The 22,382-nt window shown below is 51.3% G+C and overlaps 1 protein-coding gene across 2 annotated transcripts in view; it reads right to left on the bottom strand.

Annotated features, from left to right (window-relative positions):
* CAPZB (capping actin protein of muscle Z-line subunit beta) overlaps window positions 1-22,382 on the bottom strand; it is a 128,658-nt gene that overhangs the window by 64,500 nt on the left and 41,776 nt on the right. For both annotated transcript variants that reach the window (XM_080803167.1, XM_080803166.1), the window contains exon 2: window positions 4,633-4,722. In XM_080803167.1, coding sequence (XP_080659293.1) covers window positions 4,633-4,722 — 90 coding nt within the window. The remainder of the gene's footprint in view (window positions 1-4,632; window positions 4,723-22,382) is intronic.

The following is a 22,382-nucleotide window of genomic DNA, read 5'->3' as shown; positions in this document are numbered from 1 at the left end:
CACAAACGTGTGGAGCCTGGCTTCCCCGGCTGCTTCATGGAGCGCAGGTTCTTGGAGACTTAAAGCTCATCCGCCGGGCCCCCGGGGCCCAAGTACACCTCATGCACCCCAACCTTCTGACAGGTCAGGCCTGAAGAATCGCAAAGAAGTGGACGATTTCTACATGCCATTCAAAATACAGGTCCTGCCGAGGCCAGCGGGGCCAAACCCCGCACCCAGCTGGCCCTTTCTATTTCTGGAGGGCGATTCTAGCTGTCACAAAGAAGGATAGGCTGCCACGAAAATCACGCTCTCGGCCCCCGGGTCTCTTCCACCTCTAACCCACAGGCTGCCCAGTACGGCTCAGAGGCTTTTCCAGCGGATGCCCTCCCCCGGGCCTGAGTAGGGTCTGGGGACACCCACAAGCTGGACCTCTGGGTGGCTACAGCACAGAAGAGAGAACAAATTAAAAGTGAGATGACTAACACTTGTAGGCAAAGACTCTCCCGCCTGGTTAAACAGATTTAGGGCTATTTTTGGTCTGCTCTTAAAAAGGGCAAAGGACGGATGGATGGCCTGCTGGATGCCAATTTGCAGAAACAAACTCCTTCCTCAGCTCAGGGCTCAAAATACACCCCAGCCAAGTGTAGGCTATTCCTGCCAGTGTGCAGAGTAAAGCCATAGAAGGTCAAAGTGTAGGAAGCCAAGGGAGCATCTAAACATCATATGATTCTTGGCCCACAGGACGAGTGGGTATTTTTGAAACGGCTTAACAACGGATCTCGGCTGGCTTCACTCTAGTACAATGGGATTAATATGTACTGAAATGATGTTCTGGCCATCTGCAAAGGAAGGTCATTTCCCACCAATCCCAGCATGCACCATAATCCCAAGGCAGCAAAAGCTCTGATGCTGGAAAGAAAAGAGAAGGAGAGCTCATCTGGCATGATAAATTGGGCTGCCTTGGCCTGGCTGCCAAGCACACACCGCATTTCTCTTTCATGCGACTCTGTACCCGGACCGCTGGTGGGCTGGATCAATTCCCCTACGGTTCTCTGGCTCTAACATCTAAGCATGGCCATTCCCTTCACGGAGAACGCTGGCAAATCCTAACATTCTTGTCAGTCTTAAAATTGGAGACTTGCCTTGGAAACAACTACCTCCCCTTCGTTATTTTAGGCAGGTGGGCATGGGAGGAATGACTGCAATTTGCACCGAGCAGGGCACTCGCTGCTCTGAAAACATCTGACTGATTGCAGATTATGTGAAACAAAGGCCTGGACCCGCTGCTTCTAGATGGACCCAGAACGGTGTGAGTTTTCTACAATCACAGCTCTGGGAAGAACTAAAACTGCAAGTGAACTTCAGAGACACAGCAGTACACTCAGCATGGACCAACTCTTAAAAGAATGACGGAATTCTGCAAACCCAGTTAAAAACAACCGCCCCCCGCCCCGCGACATCATTCCCAGGGCAAAGAGAAGAAATATAGCAGCAGCGAAAGGAAAACATTCAAAGAAGTAATTTCTAGGACTAGTCATAGGACCTTGTACAAAACCAGGCCAGATGCCCCTCACACACTACGGTGCAGAACAGGGACCCTGAAGCAAGGCCATTAATCAAAAAGTGGCTTTTGAAGCATGTCAGTATAGTTTTAATGAGGTGTGCTTTACCAGATCCTAATTCGGCGAAAAGCCACGCTCCATTTCCATTCTGACATTCATCATACTTCAAATTAAAAAATTAAGGAGAACACCGATTCCCCAGCCCATTCTGGATGATGGGAATCTACCAGGACCTCCACACAACCTGGCGAGGGGCAGTGGACACCTCTCCCACCCCCCCACGGAGCGATGGACAAGGGTGACCTGCTAATCCCACCCGGGCCGCTCTACGGAGGGGCCGCCTTCCAGGTCTCCAGCGCCGCGGCGGCGGTTGTTTTTAATTACAGAAACTCTAAATTATTCTCCATAAAACAGATGTTTTAATATTTTAGATTACTAGTGAATTGTTTAACAGTGTGCTCCCTATCAGTTCGGATAGACACAACAGAAGACACCGCACTTCTTCTGTTGTCCCAGGGGTGAGGGATGCACGCAAAGGGCCCCAGCAGCGCTACTGCCGCAGAAGGAACTGGGACTCCTGGTGCCGCCGCTTCGCTTCTTGCTCACAGTCTCAATCATGCAAAAGAGGTGGAGTGGTCCAACGTGCATTCAAGGGGGACTGTGCAAACTGGCCAGTGCGCTAACACAGACCGCCGTGTCCACCGCGTCCAGCTCAGTCCTGCACACACGGCAGGGGTTGGCACTGCCAGCTGTCACACCTGCAACCCAGGTCTGCCTCCATCCCCCACTCCAGCCACATTCTGTAGAGGACAAAGTTGCCAAGGGAAAGGCGGTGCGTCCTGACGGTAACCTCTGGGAGGCCCCACAGCATATCCCCTCAGGGACAGGAACACTGTGCCACCTCATCCAGGGTCCAAGGTGCCTCCTGCAAACTGCTTGCCGGGGCTGACCCAGGGAGCACCCAGTGTGCGGCTGAGGCGCAAGACAGCTCCCAAGGGTCTCCCTCACGCACTCTCAGTGCCGCAGTTTTCCCGCCAAGCCCAAGCACCTGGGCCAGGCCCAGCAGAGACAGCAGCTGCCCAGGTTCCCGCAGAAGCAGCACCGTGCCCGTCTCGGAGACAGGGGGCCACTAGGGGGACTGCAGAGAAAACACACTTCCACTGCCACGAGAACAAAACAGCCTGCTCAACACCATGAAGGGTCTACTGAGAAAAGTTCGCTCATCGTTTCTTCTGTTTGGTTGATTTCTAAAATATAGTAACTGCTCAACTGGCACACAAGGGTTAAACTCAGCCAAGGACGCTGTCTTGCTGAGTTTCAAGACAAAGAAGGCTCTGCTGCTGACCCGATAGGGATCGGATCACACCCTCTGCCTCTGCCCACCTCTGCCACATAGGATCGAGCAAACGTCTCCGACCGAGAGAAACACGAAGCACTACAGCACGCCCCGAGCCGCTGCCTGGCAGGGCGGGGGGTCCCATCAGGCCCAGCGACCAAAATGCGCAGCTTGGCGCGGTGAGTACCAGTCTCGGGGTCTGGGGGGCGGTGATGACAACCGCTGTTCAAGTTCAAGCCCTCCCTCTGACCTGCGAGGACCCCTCGAAATTGCCCAACTGTGTCCTTCACCATTTCCCGGCAAAGAACGCTTCCGCTAAACACCCCCACCTAACCCGCGCCGGCCCCCACTCATATGCTACACAAAACCAGATCTAGCAATCCCACGTTTGGGCCGATGCAGAAAAACCAGGAGGTCTCACATCCAACTCCAAACGTACGGCTTCCCCAGAAAAGTCTGAAGACAGGTCCCACAGGGCCACGGCGAGCAGCTGGAATGGCGGGGCCACGGCCCTTCCGGACGGAGCCCGCCACCACAGCCCTCACAGGCCAACGGCCCCTCCCTGGCTCCGGACTCTGACCCCAGCCTGCGCACTTGGAGCCCTGTTTGCCTCGCACTTCTACCCTCTCTTCTTTCTCACACGTGTGTCAGCCAGGCCCCATCACGTCCATAAGGCCACCTTCCTCCCTTCCATCACAAGGGCCTGTGGCTGCCTTTCTCATCAGGGCCACTGACCTCGAGAAACCTCCCCCTCCTCACTTGCAGGGTGTCACTGGCACAGGCTAGCGTTCACCCCCCATCTGACGGCCTCCCGTCAGGGACCTCGGGCGCCTGCAAGCACGTGCACGGTCGTGACGACAGGCTGCGGACTGCTGCGAAGTCCTCTCTGTGAATGACACGAGTCATTCTTCTCCTAGGTACCACCGCTCTCAAGTCAGACAGTGGAACGAAGCATCACTATAGCACATGGACATGTTTTAAAACCATTCCTGTAAAAGACGCCTTGTCGACGAGCCACAGCTGATGGCGCATCATCACATCCCAGGAGATGGGTGCAGCGAGCACAAAAGAGGACCTGGAGCCCGGGCCGGAGCCGGAACGCACTGGCCAAATAAGCTAGTGACTCGGCTGCCCTCTTGAGGCCTGGTTTTAGTTTATGTTACTTCTTTTCAATATTTTCCATAGCCTTCTGGATTTTACTTAAATATTTTGAGGCATTTCAAATAATATCAGGTGCCAGTTAAACTGAGGCATCGTGTGAGACCAATCACTCTAAATTAAAAAACAGATAAATATTTTAAAAACAGATATGATGAACTCTTTGTCAGTCGACTTCTAGGTTTTGTACTGGCCAAAGTGGAATGGAGCCCCTGGAGTATGTTTAACAGGGTAGATTTTGTACTGTCTTGGCTGGAGGAGCTTCCATAACAGCAAAGAAACGAAGGAAGCCTGGCACCAGGCACTTCTGAATGCCTGCTGGGTGCGTGTGGCCTCCCCCTACCCCGCACTAAAATGCAAGCTTCTAGAATCTGAAAACATGCAGCTGGGACGAGGTGACAGATAGGGATCAACTTCCGAGCCCCTGTCCCGGGCTTTACTAACCCAGTGGGCTCAGAGGGACAACCGCAGGGAGGACTCTCAGAACTCAGTGGTGGTGGGGAAGGCTTCTTCTGGGTTTGGAACTCCGCACGGAAAAAGCAACCGATTACGAGCCGCAGCCCAAACGAAACCATATGAACACAAAGCTCATACCAGGTCGATCAGGTCGCTGAGGTTCTTCTCGATTTGCTGTGGAGGCAGGCGCCTCATCAAGTCCAAGGCACAGTCCAGCTGCTGGTCACTCTGTGAAAAGAGAAAACAAAAGCGTTTACATCACTTTGCCAAAAGCAGCCCTGGAATCTTTTCTTAAAAAGTACCCTTGGGGCCCCTGGGTGGCTCAGTGGGTTAAAGCCTCTGCCTTCAGCTCAGGTCATGATCCCAGGGTCCTGGGATCGAGTCCCGCCTCGGGCTCTCTGCCCAGCCACGAGCCTGCTTCCCTTCCTCTCTCTCTGCCTACCTGTGATCTCTGTCTGTCAAATTAAATAAAATCTTTAAAAAAAAAAAAAAAGCACCTTTGGGGCACCTGGGTGGCTCAGAGCATTAAGCATCTGCCTTGGGCTGAGGTCATGATCTCAGGGTCCTGGGATCGAGCCCCACATCGGGCTCCCTGATCAGTGGGGAACCTGCTCCCCCCCCCCCCGTTTGTCCTCCCCATCCCCCAGCTCGTGCTTGCTCTCTCTCAAGTAAGTAAATAAAATCTGGGGGGAAAAACAGCATCCTTGTAGTTTCAGCTTGCCCAGAGCATTCTAACAGCAAGCAGGCCCGCAGTGGGCTCTCCAACACATCTTCTGGGGCGGGGAGGGGGAACACAGGCTCTGTGACAGCTCGATCTCAAGTGGAGATGTCTGGAAGATACTCAAAGTGGGAACTGGGCTGGAGTTCCACCCGCATCTCAAAGCGCATCTCAAAGCCCAGCTCGGTGCTCCTGTTCCAAGTCAATGGACCGCGGGAGATGCAAATGTGTTGTTACTTCCCAATCCGCCCGGCAAGGGAGCATGCTCAGGTAGCAAGTCAGGCTTTCTACTTTGCTGCAACCTGGACCTACGAGGCAGGTCATGTCACCAGGCCAGGGACAAAGCCAGGCAAAGAACAAGTGGCAAGATACATGCCAAGGCTAAAGTGCTTCTGTCATTCAGCTGAAGCCTGGGACACATCCCCAGGTGCCAGGCCCTTGCCAAGGCGACTGAGACCCAGAGCACGTCGGGTCAAGAGGCGTCTCCAGCTGCAGAGCAGACCAGTGCAGCAAACTGGCGTCACTGGTGCTACAGGGGCCCAGGACGATAAAGACCACACTGTGTGCTCCCAGGATTCGCCTCATGGGACATTCAGGCTGCAAATATGCACTCAGAGCCACCACGTGCCAGTCGTCATCCATGTGATCAATAATGGAGGCGGGGAGGAGGTAGAGTGGAGCGGAGTGGGGGTAGAGTGCGAGTAAATTCAGCCCAGCGGGCTGCGGCTCAGAAGCAGACCTCAGGAGGTATGACAAGAAAAGTGAGCCAGGTGGCCCAGGCAGAGCAGGGAAGACCATAGCACGCCCCCCAAGAAGAAGAGCTGAGGCCACCGGGGCAGCTGACACTGCCCATCAGAGGCACTAGCTGTGCCCACACCAATCTCAGGATTTTTAGAAGACCTAAATCAGCACGCTAAAGAATCTTCATAAAATACATAAAGTAATCCTGGAAATGCCATAGCTGACTGTAACAAAATCGGACCTTCGAATATGACTGCCGACACTCCAGGGGTATTAACCACAAACAGGCCATGGGACAAGGACCCACTTTGTATTTCACCAAAGAACTAACACATCAAGTTAACTGGAGGCTATTTCATTCCCAGGAAACTGACTGGACGTACACAGCAGGCTGTTTTTAAAAAGGCAACAACAGGGGCACCTGGGTGGCTCAGTGGGTTAAGCCGCTGCCTTTGGCTCAGTCATGATCCCAGGGTCCTGGGATCGAGCCCCACATAGGGCTCTCTGCTCAGCAGGGAGCCTGCTTCCCTCTCTGCCTACTTGTGATCTCTCCCTGTCAAATAAATAAATAAAATCTTAAAAAAAAAATAAAAAAGCAACAACAAACCTGCCCCCTGCTGAAGGTGGTTATCAGGGACCATTTACTCTGGGATTCATAACAAAGTGGCTACTATCCTACAAACGACCACACACTCACTCACTCACCCCAGAATGGCGCAGCACTTGTTCTGTTCAGTGCAACATTCCAGCAACCGTGAATTCCCTGCCTGTGCCATGCCTTCCATGCCAGCCGATGCCACGTGACATGGATCTGGCCTGCTGGCATGGGAAGCCATTTTCACACCACTGCAAGGGTTGAGAACGCAGGTACACTGAGTTGCCTCTGGAGAGACTTATATTCAATTTCCAGTTCTGCCATTCATCAATTATAACCTCGGGCAAATTTCTTAACCTCTCCGAGCCTCTATTTATTCATAAAATGGGGACAGTTACCTAGTTCCACAGGGTTGTTGCAATGATTAAATATCTGTAAAATTTTTAATATACAGTAGTTATGTCTTTGCGAGTATTTTCTGTGTATGTGTATAAATACATACAGGTTTTAAATCTTTTAAAAACTTTTTCCAAAAAAAAAAATTATATATATTTAATTTATAACATTCGCCCCACTCAACCCCACCCTGAAGTCTTCCCTATTGCTGCGAACTGGCGACTGGCGCTCTGTGCTCAAACTCTGTGAACTTTGCTGTGGACCTCCCGCCCCTGCCCCCAAGCCCATGCCCGAAGAGAAAACCCTAAATGACTCCAAACAAGTTAAAAGATATAAACTAATGGGCCAAAGACGTAAACATCCACCTCACTGAAGAAGACTTACAGATGGTAAGGAATATGAAAAGAAGCTCCATGTCATTTGTCACCAGGGAAAGGCAAATTAACGCAACAAGGAGATTCCATTAGAATGGCCAAAATCCAGAACTCTGATCGCTGACGCGGACGTGGAGCGATGGGAACTCGGACTCGCAGCGGGTGGGAATGCAAAACGGTACACAACCACCTCTGAAGACACCGTGTCGTTTTCTTACAAAAACTAAACACAGTCTCACCATCCAATGCAGCGACTGCACTCTCCTTGGTATTTACCCAAAGGAGCCAAAAACTTATTTCCACACAAAAACTGGCACACAAATGTTTATAAGAGCTTTATCCACAACGCCAAGACTTGGAAGCAACCAAGATGTCCTTCGGCAGGTAAGGGCATAAACCACCCGGGGTCCATCCAGACTTGGGAATATTCCCCGGCATTGGGAGAATTAAGCTACGGAGCATGAACAGGCACAGAGGAACCTTCAGTGCACATGACTCAGTGGAAGGAGCCGGTCTGACGAGGCTCTGTACTGTAGGATTCCAACTGCGTGACATTTGGGAAAAGGTGAACTACAGAGATGGTCAGAAGATCGGTGGTCACCAGGGGTTGAAGGGGAGGAGGGATGAACAGGCCCAGCACAGCACAGAGGATTGTTAGGACAGTGATGCCGCTCTGTGCGCTGCTCTAACGGTGGATTCGCCCATTAGGAATTTGTCCAAACCCACAGTCTGTACGACACCAGGAGCGGCACCTAATGGAGACTAAGGACTGAGTGATTATGAGGTGTCAGTGTCGGGAAGGCCATGCAGGGGTGGGGACAGGGAAGATAAGGGCACTCTCTGCACCTTCGGCTCGATTTTCCTGTGAACCAAAAACTACTCTAAAAAATCACATCTATTGAAAAAAAGATGCATATTAGTGTTTCTCAACTGGGGCTGGTTCTGCCTCCCCAACAAACCCCCAAGAGACACTTGGCAATGTATGGGGTATCTTCTGGTTGTCCTCACCGGGCGAGGAGGCGCTAACTGGCAGCCAATGGGTAGGGACTGGGATGCTTCTAACATTCTACAATGCAGAGGCCCCAAATGCCACAGTAAGTTTGAAAACACTGATTTAAAACATGAACTTGGGGGGGCGCCTGGGTGGCTCAGTGGGTTAAGCCTCTGCCTTGGGCTTAGGTCATGGTCCCAGGGTCCTGGGATAGAGCCCTGCATCGGCCTCTCTGCTCAGCGGGGTGCCTGCTTCCCCCCCCACACACACCCCCGCCTGCCCCTCCGCCTACTTGTGATCTCTCTCTCTCTCTCTCTCTGTCAAATAAATAAATAAATAAAATCTTAAAAAAATAAAATAAACTAAAACACTAACTTGTGGGTGCTTGGGTGGCTCAGTCAGCGAAGCATCTGACTCTTGATTTTAGGTCATGATATCAAGGTCCTGAGATGGAGCCCCACACTGGGCTCCGTGCTCAGCAGGGAGTCTACTTGGGATTCTCTCTCTCTCTCCCTCTCCCCTACTCACCCATGCTCTTGCTCTTTCTAAAATACATACATACATGCGTACATACATACGTACGTACATACATACGTAAAATCTAATAAGGGTGCCTGGGTGGCTCGGTTGAGTGACTGCCTTCAGCTCACGTCATGATCCTGGAGTCTCAGGATCGAGTTCCGCATCAGGCTCTCTGCTTCTCCCTCTGACCTTCCCCCCCTCATGCTCGCTCTCTCAAATAAATAAAATCTTAAAAAAAAAAATCTAATAAATAAAACACTGATTTTGGGGGCACGGGGCTGGTCCAGTCTGTGGAGCATGCAGCTCTCAATCCCAAGGCTGTGGATCCGAGCCCCACGCTGGGTGTAGAGATTACTTTAAAAAAAAAAAAAAATCAAATCTTTTTAAAAAATAAAAATAAAAATAAAACAATCATTTTGGGGGACTGCAGACTCCCAGACTCTGATCAAAGCAAAGGCTCCAGAAAACCACACATGCATAGAAGCATCTTCTATATAGTTCCAAGTCACAGACCACTCATAACCCCTAAAAACTTGTGGTCTTCAGAAACATTCTCAACTAGATACTAATAATCTTCCTGAGAACAAAAAACACATTCGGATAGAAGTAAACTTAGCTACACTGAAATCTTCACCCAGAATGTACATCAGAGCACATAGACTAGAAATCGAGCAGCGTGCTGTCTAGGAAGAGCCCGTTGTAACGCGGCTGGGGAAGAGCAAATGGAAAGATACCGCGTCCACCCTTGCATGGAGCCTTCCTTGCTCACAGCCCCCAACCGGTGTGCTGCACTCAGCCTTGCCCCCAAGGGCACCAACAGCAGTTGTCTGTCCGACTGGATCTATTCAGGAGTGGTAAAAAAAACACTATTGAAAATGTTCTAACTCCTATTTTGCACTAATCCCAACGAATCCTAATCGGAAATGTTTCATTGTAAGTTCCTAGGGCGAAGGACATCTATCATTAAATTAGGTAATGACTAAACGCCTCCCAGAAGTGAAGCAGCATGGTGAAGCTTAATGACAGCTCGTAAGAAGTTAGAGTGGAACGGAGCCCTTCACCTGGGAGCATCCCACACCCCGAGGGGTCCAGACAGGGTAGGGCACTGGAGAGTGAAGAAAACACAGATCCTCCGGGACTACGGGCAACACCGGGGTGACCCCAGAGAGACAGTGATGGAGGGGGTGGGGGTGGGTGGGGTTCTCGCCCTGGTTCGTGTCCCTAACTGGCTTTCTATTTATTGTGTGGGCAGTCGTCCTGTGACTAAGGACTCTCCCCGGGACGGTTCCTTCAAACCCCGAACTGCTCCTAGATCCCTCCTTTGGACAGTGTCCTCACCAGATCTACCTCCCGAGAGTGGTGGTTTCCAGGCTGAAAGGTAAATAGGAAAAGAATGACCCATTTCACTTCCCTCTCCAGAGTGTGCTCCCCATTCAATTAGTCACTCAACCATTATCTGAGTGCTTCCTAGGTGACAAGCACTGTTTTTGATGCTGAATGGTGAATAGAACAAAGTATCCCCGTCTTCAGGAACTTCCACTGTGGTCAAAATTCATATGGGGGGGAAATCAAGGAACAGTCGTTGTTAGGATATGAAAGAATAAGAAGGGGATGGTTACCCCACTTTAGGCTGGTGGGGCTCTAAGGAATCAGGTTAGGTGTTCTGGGTGTGTGAGTATGTTTAAGCATATAAACCAACAAAGGAAAAGCTCTACTTTCTGCTAGTTTTTCACATGACTTCTAGAAAAAGCACAAACTGCTCCAATCACCCTACAACAAACAAAACAACTGTTAATATAGACTAGAACAGAACAATTTTTCAGAATGGTTAAGTTGAATAAAACACTACCACTTCAAAAATCTCCTAGGGAACTCAGACACATGCCAGTGTTGTCCATCACGTGCAGGTACTAAAACCTGGTCCTATTAAATGAAGTAAAAGGGCACAGACGAATTTGGGAATCCTCATCAAACAATTATTCAGCCCCTAGGCTGAAAGGACAGGACTTGTTGCAACCTGTGATAAACTCAAAGTCTAATACAGTGAACACACCTACCCACAAAAAAACGAACAAAGTTACAATGAGGAGGATACTAAGGGGTGTAGGAAACCTTAAAAGATTTCTCGGGAGAAGGGTGCCTCAGCCAGCTGTCACCGGCCACGTGCACCCAGGTGTCCACACACACACGCACTCCTGCGGCCGCAGTGGGATAAACGTGCACAGTGAGGCCCACACGGGAGGAAGGCGTGGCACTGGGAGGGGACCAGGGCCTTGTCACCAGGGGCCCACGGTAAGGCTGGTTCCCCCCCAGACGGCTCGGAGGGCAGCAGGTTCCTGAGTGGGCTCCAGGCTCAGGCCCAAGACCTCCTGTCTTCGGGTAGCTGGGTCTCCTTTGTAGGGAAGGCTTCCGTGCCATGTTCCCTGGCCTTGACAACTTTAAAATCTACCTTTTCAGAGGGATTAGGAGCCCCTAGAGATTCTTCCACGGAGCAGGAACAGGAACAGCCGTGCGTCTCAGAAGGTTACACAGATTATACTGTCCCGAAACGGCCATAAGGAGAGCTCTCCCCCAGCACGCTCCTTTTTCGAGGAGTGACTCTGACACTCTTCCCACTGAGAGGTGGGGTCTACTACTGCTCCTTGGATATGGTAGAGCTCTGGCAACCGTTTCTATCGACCGAGAATAGCAGAACTGATGATGTGTGATTTCTGAGGCCAAGCCATAAAAGACCATTCATTTCTCACCTTGCTGGCTGAACACTCGGGCTTGGGGCCCCAAGTGGCAGCCATGCTATGAGGAAGCCCAACCCAGCCCACACAGGAAAGCCATAGGAAGGGACCATGAGACTCTCAGCCAGCCCCCCAGATGCCCCTCTTCCAGCTTCAGCTATCTGACTGCAACAGCTTGAGACCCCGAGCCAGAACCACCACCCAAGCAAGGCCCTCCTCAATTTCTGACCCACAGAAAGCACCAGACAGAGGCGCCTGGGTGGCTCAGTGGGTTAAAGCCTCTGCCTTCAGCTCAGGTCATGATCCCAGGATCCTGAGATGGAGCCCCACATCGGGCTCTCTGCTCAGCGGGGAGCCTGCTTCCCCCTCTCTCTCTGCCTGCCTCTCTGCCTACTTGTGATCTCTGCCAAATAAATAAATAAAATCTTAAAAAAAAAAAAAAAAAAAAAGCAAGCAAGCACCAGACATAATGATTACTGTTGTTTCAAGTCACTAGGTTCAGGGGTGATTCTGTCAGTTGGCAATAATAACCAATACAGGAGGGTGTCTCTGGTGACTGTCGGGGGACAGTGTGGCCAGAGGGAAGGAAGGGTCAGGGCCTTTAAGAGGCAGGACAGACAGGAGGAGAGTACTTACTGGAAAGGGGAGGAAGCCCAAGAAGTTGGAGAGGGACTCCATTTTCTAGCAAGGACCACCTGCTAGAAGACAGCTGAAGCCTTGTTAGAGTGTGTGTATGGTTTCCGTTTGCCCTTTCAAAATACAGTTTGTAGGGACGCCTGGGTGGCTCAGTTGGTTAAGCAGCTGCCTTCGGCTCAGGTCATGATCCCAGCGTCCTGGGATCGAGTCCCACATCGGGCTCCTTGCTCGGCGGGGAGCCTGCTTCTCCCTCTGCCTCTGCCTGCCACTCTGTCTGCCTGTGCTCGCTCGCTCTCTCTCTCTAACAAATAAATAAATTAAAAAAAATAAAATAAAAAAAAATACAGTTTGTAATTTCAAAGACAGCCAGTAACTGCCCTGCGTAGATTTCTGAGCACAAGTCCTGCTTGGCCGGCTCCGACGGCGGCCGAGGCCGATCGGCACTCGATACGTAAACCACGACCTGAAGCTTCGAGGCCATTCCAGTCTGTTCTCAAGTTCATCAAGACCTTCACTCGTTTGCATTCCCAAGAGGCTTAGCAAGTTCTTACTTCACAGACAGCACAAAGCTAAACTGTGCTGGAGCCCAGGGTGATCTCCCACAAATTTACAGAGGCTGACGTAACCCTGGCTCATCTTGTCTAATCTGTGACCCAACAAGCGACTCTGGAAGAGCTGAATCTGTCTTCTGCCACGTGGCTCAGGAAAAGAGTTGTGCTGGGGGCGACTAGGGGAAAGAGTCACAAGCCAGTGCAGCCCCCAAGCCATCTGCAGGTCGCTCTGGAAAACTGCCCATGTGGGTTAACAAAAAGAAAAGTGTTTCTTCCGCTGCCTGAGTGCTGCCCCGCTGACTCTTCCAGGAGGGACATGGCAGCGAGGGCCCCACACAGAGGGAGCCAGCTCGCAAGACACAGGCACTAGCATTCCCTCTGGCTGACCTCTCCTTCCCACAGGCCAGTCCAGCACCCTCTGTCGAGCGAACCAAACCCACAGTGAAAGCCCACCCGGCAGATCAAGCCCCTTCCACCGTCTGGGCTCCTCCTCACAGCTGGATCCACGTCCTTTTCTAAAAACCGAGGGGAAAACCCACACAACACGAAGTAACCATCTTACAGCCAATGACTCAGTGGCAGGGCCCAGGTGACCTTGATCACTCTGGAAACTCGGTGCCTTTACAAGTCTCCGTTCTCAAACAAATCTATTAGGGTCCCAGGAAAGGCCTTCCGAGTTCACCCAAGTCCTGCCCTCTCACCTTACAGATGGTTCAGGGGAAGTGTGGCAAGGTCACAAAGTCAGAACGTGAGCCGCTGTCTTCACACTGACAGGTTTCCTACCTCACTCCATTTAGTCCCTGAGCAACCGTGTGAGTGACGGGCGGGCACTGGGGACACAGGGCTGGAGTAGTCAGACATGGTCCCTGCCCTCAAGGAGCTTGAAGAAGGCCGCCAGGACAAAGCAGCAGAAAAGAAGGATGCCCCCCTCCCCCCCCTCCCCCGCTCAACACGGAACTGCCGCCACGCCGCCCTCCTGCGATCACGGGGGAGCAGGGAGCCCCTCCAGGGATAGCCGAGTACCAGCTCCGTTTTAATCCTGAAAGATGGGACACCTTCCAAGGTGTTCTACAGGGTCCGTGTGCTTACAAAGAGGACAAAGCAGAGGACACAGTTACACCGTTTCTCCCTGGCAGGGGGACGCCATTAGCAACAATCGTTCCTCGAACATGGCCCTGTGTCAGCTTTTACATTTCTCTGCGCTACACTTCCCCATCTAATACGCTGCTTCTATTCTACTATGAATGTGGAAACTGGAAACCTATTCCTGTTTTAAAAAACCAAAATCAAAACCAAATCAACTTTGATGGAAGGAATAAATCACAGGTTCTTAACAGGGTACAGTCACTGCCCCACAGCTCGTGAGCACCTTGACAGTTTGTAGAGGGGGTGTGTGTGTGTGTGTGAAGGTAGGGGTGTGTATGGATGCGTGTGTGTGAAAGGGTGTGTGTGTGAAGGCAGGGGCGTGTGTGTGTATGTAGGCAGAGGTGTACATGCATGAATGGAGGGGTGTGTGTGTGTGTACATGTGTATGCACAGTTTTCCTAGGTTAGGGGTCCACGGATTTTCCAAAGAAGTCTAAGACTCTGAAGGTGCAGAAGTGCTCTAATAACAATAAAAATTCCTATTCTTCCACTGCACCTGCAGGGTGGAGCTCCGTCAGTCACGGCTTAATCCCTCGGAGCCCTGGTGTTTGAGACTGAGGACGGGCCCCCGTCACCGTGGGACCGGCATGGATGAGGCGCTGCGTCTGGCACCGAGTCTGGCCCGCGCGTTCCCCACAGCCCAGCCCATCCTTCACTAAGGGCAGGGATCTTCCGAGGGCAAGGCACATGGCTTATCTGCTAGGACTTTTACACAACAGTTTGTGAGGGCTCAAGGGCCCTTTCCTCCCTGATTCGTTGCTCCTTTGACGCAGGTTTTCCATTTAGGCTGCCAGGAGTCTCGAGCAAGGCAGGCGGAGTGTTATTTCCGTTTCCAAGTCATGAAGCACCAACAAAGGAGGGCAGATTCCCGCAACTCCCACCCCACACATGCCCCCCGCCCTGTTCGGGAGGGAGCACGGGGGACCCACAGCTCCTCTCACGCCAAATGACAGGAAGACTGGATCAAATTCCACATTCACCCCAAAAAGATCTTTCTTCTGTTATGTGCCTGGTTTCTTCTGTTATGTTCTCCTGGTTCGGCTTTCTTCCTGAAGCCCTCTGGCCAGGACAGCCCCAAGGAGTATCTCCACCAATTTAGCTTCTCTATATTTACTGCTGTTCCCAGGCCCATCGAGGCCATTGAAAGCAAACAAGTGGGAAAGCCCTCAGAGAGTCCCCAGATGACCTGGACTCCCCACCCAGCAGCGACGATCTCCAAGCGCCTCTCTCCCTGGTACATTCATTCCAGAGCGAAACTGAGCAACCTCGACAGAGGCTCTGTGTCACATACTCCAAGGGCCACCAGCTGATGTCCCCCTTACACACTGCCCTTCAGGATAAGATCCCAAATGAATCAGCTCAGCAGGTGGAGCTATAGCCTTGCCGGAGCGTGGGTTTAAAAAAAAAGGTTTTGGATACCCACTCAGTGTTTATGGTCCAAAACCCTGTAACTGCAGAACACAGAATGGTTTCTCTGCAGGGATCGAAGTTCATCGGTAAACTTGGTGGAACGGCAAAAATTCTCAACAAGGCATCGGCCATCGAGTCCCGAAGGAGGCGCGGGTGTGGGAGCACCTTCTAAATGGCAAAGAGGATCCCGGCTCAGCCAGGGGAGGGAGCACAGGTGCAGCCCGCGCGCCGCCAGCCCCCTGCAAGGCAGAAGCCTTTCTCCTCCTGCAGCCTGGCCCCTGCCCACACTCCAGCAAGCTGTTCCAGGCACTGCCCCCGGCTCCCGGTCCACACTCCACTCAAAGGCAGCGGCCGCCGGCTCTTGAAGACTGCCACACACAGCAGAGGGGAGGAGACTGCGCAGGAAAACACCCCAGGTCAGATGACAACTGACAGGACCTCCATCTGCCAGATTTCTTACGCACTGCTCTTGGCCCTGCGAACCGGCCAGCTGGGGGAAGTGGAGCATTTTATCTTGGGTGTGCCTCCCTCTACCTCTCCAGATTGTTTAAGACTCAGAATCCGAGAGAAATGTTTAGCTAGAGAGAGCCTTAGAAACCATCTAATCGGGCGCCTGGGTGGCTCAGTGGGTTAAGCCTCTGCCTTCAGCTCAGGTCATGATCCCAGGGTCCTGGAATCCAGCCCCACATCGGGCTCTCTGCTCAGCAGGGAGCCTGCTTCCCCCTCTCTCTCTGCCTGCCTCTCTGCCTACTTGTGATCTCAAAAAAAAAAAAAGAAAAAGAAAAAGAAAAAAAAAAGAAACCATCTAATCAGCAACTTCTTTTAAAAGTGAGAAAGACTGAGGCCCAGACTTAAAAAACTAACTCAGACTTATCATATAACTAAAAAGCAAATGAACCGAGACCAGAACACAAGTCTCTTCGTTATACAGTTTTGGGCTGTCTGCTTACAGTGTAATTCTAAATCAAAATTCAAGACTGGGAATAGATTCATACCCTCCAAAACCACTATTTTTTTTCAAGATTTTATTTATTTATTTGAGAGAGAGAGACACAGGGAGAGAGGGAACACAAGCAGGGGGGAGTGGGAGAGGGAGAAGCAGGCTTCCGGCCGAGCAGGGAGCCCGGTGCGGGGCTTGATCCCAGGACCCTGGGATCATGAACCTGAGCCGAAGGCAGACGCTTAACGACTGAGCCACCCAAGTGCCCCCAAAACCACTATTTTTAATACAATTCTGTGTTATTAGAACAAGGGTGTTTTATTTATTTTTTAAAGATTTTATTTATTTGAGAGAAAGAGCATGTGTTGAGCAAGAGGGAGAAGCAGGCTCCCCACTGAGCAGACAGGCCAATGAGGGGCTCAATCCAAGGACCCTGAGACGGTGACCTGAGATGAAGGCAGACGCTTAAGCAACTGAGTCACCCAGGCGCCCTAGAACAATGCTGTTTTAAAGAACACTTCTATATCGTCCATATAATTTTATTTTCCAGATTAGTCATTCTTTATCAAGAACACTAAGAAGCCAAACTTAGGAGCATACTAGGAACCAGGCCCTACACGTGTGGGTTTGGGAAAGCCTCACCACAGCTCCACAAGATGGGTACTCTCATCCCAGTTTTACAGATGGTAAACCAAGTCTCAGAAAAGTTAAGTGTCTGGTCCCAGATCCCAAGCACTGAATGACAGAGAAGGACACAGCACACACACGCCTGTCTGCCTCCCAGGACTGAACACTCTCTAGCGAATGTTAAAAAACCCAAACTAAAAAATAATAATAATGATAATAATAATAATTTCAAATGACTTTTGAAGATGGCTTACCAGCTCACAGAATCAGTTAGGGTGAATCTCTTCTCCCAGGTTGGGCCAATCTCCTGTCACCCTGGATTACACTCGATTCTCACAAACACGTGTATCACCAATGGGTGGGTTTCTCGAAAACACTAACACCTTTTTCAGACAGTTCCTCTGGCTGATGGTTTCCTGGACCCTTTAGGAAGATGTGCACCATTATCTACTGTCTGATCATTAATGCTTCACAGATGTCTACAGCTGCTGCCTCTGCATGTTCCTGACTGGTGTCACGTAACAAGCTTCTAATCCTTCCACTTTGTCGGCTAATAGTTAGACACGTAATTAGGGGCAATCCTGAGATATCTTCCATGGAAGTCATACACGCCATCCATTCTTACCTCGATGGCACAAAAACTTCAAGAAGCCTTTCGTGTAAGTGGAAGATGATTAAAGCAGAATGTCACGGTATTCCAAGTAGGAATTAAAAAAAGAAAAGTTTGGGAAAAACATCACCCACACGTTCACTGATGAAAGCTAAGAAAAGTAGACTCCCTTTTTCACAGCAGAAGTAGCCAATTCAGGGATGCCTGGGTGGCTCAGTGGGTTAAAGCCTCTGCCTCTGGCTCAGGTCATGATCCCAGGATCCTTGGATCGAGCCCCGCATCGGGCTCTCTGCTCAGCGGGGAGCCTGCTTCCCGTCCCCCGCCCCCCCCCCCCGCCTACCTCTCTGCCTACTTGTGATCTCTGTCAAATAAATAAATAAATAAAAATCTTTAAAGAAGTAGCCCATTCATATAAACCTTCTCCCACACTGATTTATAAGATGGCCTGGATGAAACTGAACAATTCACCATGGGTTTACACCAATGACACGTGGCTTCCAAAGGTATGGGGGAGACCCTGGGTCTGACCTGTAATGTTGCAAGCAGACAAATCGTGACGGTAAAGCAAGATTTAAAGGATCTGGAGAAAACAAAGGCTCCATCAATCCAAGAATTTCATCTAAAAGGGGGCCGTGCAGCCTTCTGACTTATGGCCAAAGGGAGGCTTGAGGAAAAGACGAGCACAACGCTTACCCATAAAGCAAAGCACTTGGCCCACTTCTTTCCTGGGTTCCTGACACCCTGTTCCAGATATGAATAAACACGGAAGGCTCTCCAACCTCTGCTTGTCCTGTGCAACTCAAGGGCAGCTCCTTCTTAGGGCTACCAGCCTCTGCAGGGCCACCACAGCCACGACATAGTACAGTCCTGCACCAATGACTGGCCCCCTGGCACTCCCAACACATTGCCAAAGCTTTCCTGTGCTTTCATGACGACACATTACCAATCTGTGACACGTTTGCAAATCTAGCTCCTCCCTTCTGGCTGTCAGAACAAGCTAAGCAGAGAGATGCCTAAAACTGAGGGCCTCCTGGCTTCAATATCTAAGACCTACAACAGACCATCTTGCCAGTCAGTGGCGGGCAAAGGACCTTGGAAGTAAGACAGATGGGACTATCAGTCTTTCACCCGCCTCTTCCGAGCGAAACAGAGCTGAGCAAGTCCTTCCTCCCTGAGCTTCAACTGCTTCACCTGCTAAATGGGAGTATCACTAGTACCTACCTTGCAGTACTGTTTTAAAGGGCCGCCTGCAGAAGTAGCTGAAAAGTAAGTACCACGGCTCCTGAGATAGATCAAGAAAGATACCATCCTCATCCTCTTACACAGCATTTAGTTCCAGAGCGCACGAGAACCAAACGTTCCTATGTGGAATTAAAATGAGAGCTTCCAAGCGGGTCGCCTGGAACAAGAGCATGAAAATCAAATCAGGGCCAGGCCATTTCTTTTTGGTTCTTCTGGGCTAGACAAAAGTGATCTGTGGGAGTGAAAACTACTCCTCCATCAACACACACGTCTCCGTAGAGCTGGTGTTTCTCTCGCCACCAAGACATTTTCATAAGCTCAAATCTTTCCCTTCCACCCTTAACTGAACGCTCGGGGCTCTCGCCTCAAGAAACTCAGCGGATGAGTAAGGAGCTGACCACGCCTCAACGAGCAGAAAAAATGAAAGGAAGGGAAGCAGCAACTTCCAGATCCAAGAATCTTGCAACCAGGAACTACTAAGCCCCAACAGTGGGTGCGGTCGTGCCGACCACCTCCAGCGCCCACAAACACAACCACTAGAGGCAACCACCGGTCTCCACTGAGCAGTTACACCGCAGCAGGCTTGGACCCCAGACTTCAAATGTGTTCACAGTAAAGGCTAAAACCCATTAAGGTATTGTTCTAAGCGATTCTATGCCAAGATCTCACTGGATCTGAAAACATACTCCTGGAAGGTCACAACCAGCGTTCCCGTCAGACGTGGAGACCGTGCCCCAGGGAGTGTTACATGCATGAGCGTGCTGAAGCAGGGGTTCAAAGACAGGTCCCCCCACCCCAAAGCTGGCGTGCCCAAGCACCTCCCCGGGCTGTTCGGCAGAAATGCACCTGCCGCCGCCATGCTCTGTGTCTTAAGGACTCCTGCCACCTCCTGGTTCCCAAGTCTCCAAAGGAAGAGGAGCGGTCATTCCGCATCCCTTCTGGCCAGCTGGGCAGCAAGGGAGGGTGGCGGTCTCGCACTCCAGGTGAGGATACGGGTTTGGGGGGCGGCGGTCTGCATTCAAATCCTGGGTGCATCAGATTCCAGCTGTGTGACCCTGGACAAGTTACCAAACTGTCCTGGGCCTCAGGTTTCCCATGCTACGACTGGAGGGCTAGTACTGGCACATCCTTTGTACTGTTATATGAAGGATCAAGTTTGGGGATTCTGTATACAGCACTTAGCACCTACGTGGGATACAGTCACTGCTCCAGAAACTTTACAGGTTAAGTCAACAGAGAAGAGGAAGGGGGAAAAAATAAAAGGATATCATCTAAAATTTGAAAATCAAGGGCTCTCTGGTCTTCTGCCAACCTCTAGAGAACACAGTGCTGGACTTTGGGCTCCTCGGGCTTAGCGGCGACCGTGAGCACTGGGGAGGGCTCTGCCTGCACAGCCCCATGGTCTCCCCATCCCTGCGAAGCAGGGCTAGGCCAGGCTTGATGCTAATTCAGCACAGACCTCCATGACGTGGCAACCCAAAGATGGCTTATAGGACAGTTCTTTATGAACCTGAAGGCTCGATTTCTCAGAACAGGGTCTTCCCATCCCATGGTAAAGCTGTTTCTCATCCAGATGTATAAATCCACTGTGAGCTTTCCTTAAAAGTAAAGAGTCTTGGGGCACCTGGGTGGCTCAGTTGGTTGGGCGACTGCCTTCGGCTCAGGTCATGATCCCAGGGTCCTGGGATCGAGCCCCACACTGGGCTCTCTGCTCAGCGGGGAGCCTGCTTCTCCCTCTGTCCCTGCTCCTGGTGTCTCTTTCACTCTCTCTCTCTCTCAAATAAATAAATAAAATCTTAAAAAAAAAAAGGTAAAGAGTCTTATCATAAGAGCCCTAAAGTCATAAAGTCAGTAAGGGCTTCATGAATACAAGAAATGTCACTGCGGGGGCGCCTGGGTGGCTCAGTCATTAAATGTCTGCCTTCGGCTCAGGTCATGGTCCTGGGGTCCTAGGATCGAGCCCCACATCGGGCTCCCTGCTTGGCAGGAAGCCTGCTTCTCCCTCTCCCTCTGCCTGTTGCTCCCCCTGCTTGTGATCTGTCAAATAAATAAATAAAATCTTAAAAAAAAAAAAAAGGAAGAAAAGAAACGTCACTGTGGCTCAGGCCAAAGGCCCTCACATCCCGCTTCTCAGAGCAGGGTAGGGAGCAAGCTGAGGACAGGGTGTTGACCAACTCGGGGGCCGGGGTGTAGCTCCCCTCCCCACCTCTAGCTGGGTGCCGGCCCCTTCCTCACCTGCAGGTAGAGATGACAGTCACAGCCCAAGGCATGCCCCCGAGGCCCAGGAGGCACACCTTCCTAAACAAGGTTTCCACTGGGGTGCTCACTAATTCTAATAAAATAAACGGTAACGTCACTGCCTGTCCCTTCGGCTCGGGCTTACGGAAACCTGACACAGGCGATCTCCACCACTGTAGAAGTGATTAGGAACTGAACCCAACAGGCAGGGGAACTCAGTCTAGGCACTGTCACAGCAAGACACCCTTCCCACCAGCCGACGGAAACTGAGGAATGGTTCACCAGGGGCCCAGCAAAGCAAGCTGAAAACGCGCTGGTGCGAGAGCTTCGTAACACAAACAGAAAGCATCTTCACTTTAGTTGCCAATATTTTCTTTTCAAGAGAGGAGCCCAACTCTGAGTTTGAACTCACAACCCTGAGATGGAGACCTGAGCTGAGACCAAGACTCGGATGCTTAACCACCAGAGCCACCCAGGCACCCCTCGTTTGCCAACTGTCTTGCACTTAGCTCATGAGTTCTGCACCCACAACCAATGGGAGGCACCATAGGAGAGCTTGGAAAAGCAGAGGGGGCTGTTCTGCGAGTTCTCTCCGCTCTAACGTGAAGGTAGAAATCCATTCACTCTCCCCTCCTGACCCTGGAATCCCAGGAGAACGGCAGTGTTTGGATGGCCTGCGAAGGCTCAGCTTCCTGGCTGTGCCCCAGACGGGGAGCCCAGCCGTCCATATTGTTCTTACATCCCGCCTCCTCCTCCGTCGGGGGAGGGGAACGGGCACATGGTTCCGAGGTCACGCTCCTCACTTAAAGGATCGTGGGAATGCTTATGGAAACACTTGTTACAGCTCTGCCAGCTGGAATCCCTGCTTCCTAAGAGGTTTCTGGAAAGCTCGGGAGTGCAGGATCGGACACAGGAGGAAGGCAAGTGCGGGGAGGCAGATGTTCCATGTTATCACAAAACAAATAGCAACGATCAAACTGACCACTTTAACTACGTGCCGACTGGCGTACTTCAATTACTCCTCCATCAGGTTGGGAGAAAAGAATAAAAAATAGAGAGCTCGCCGTGTTTCTACCACCTCAAAGGACCCTGGTGCCTGACAGCCGCGGGGAAGCAGGTTTGAATGAGAAAATTCAATTAGGAAATAAGATCAAGGAAGCCCAGAGCATGCTGAGTGAAGAGAGACCTTCCCAGGCGTCTCAGTGCCGAGTGGCCCCCCAAGTCCTCTGGAAAAGTGACCATCAACGCTTCCCACGGCTCTCCGGGGAGCTGAAGGCCAGAGAGTGCACAGGACTCACCCAAGCTTATGTATGCAACAAGGACCCAGACCCAGAGCTGTGCTCCCTTTTGCATTTTTCTGTGTTCTTTGCTAGTGAGACTCAGCACAAGAAGAGGCCACATAAGACCGCCCAAGTCAGGA

The sequence above is a fragment of the Martes martes genome (genome assembly GCF_963455335.1).
Source record: "Martes martes genome assembly, chromosome: 4".
NCBI lineage: Eukaryota > Metazoa > Chordata > Mammalia > Carnivora > Mustelidae > Martes > Martes martes.
The sequence above is the reverse complement of the archived record's forward strand: the minus strand, read 5'-3'. Positions and strand labels throughout refer to the sequence as shown.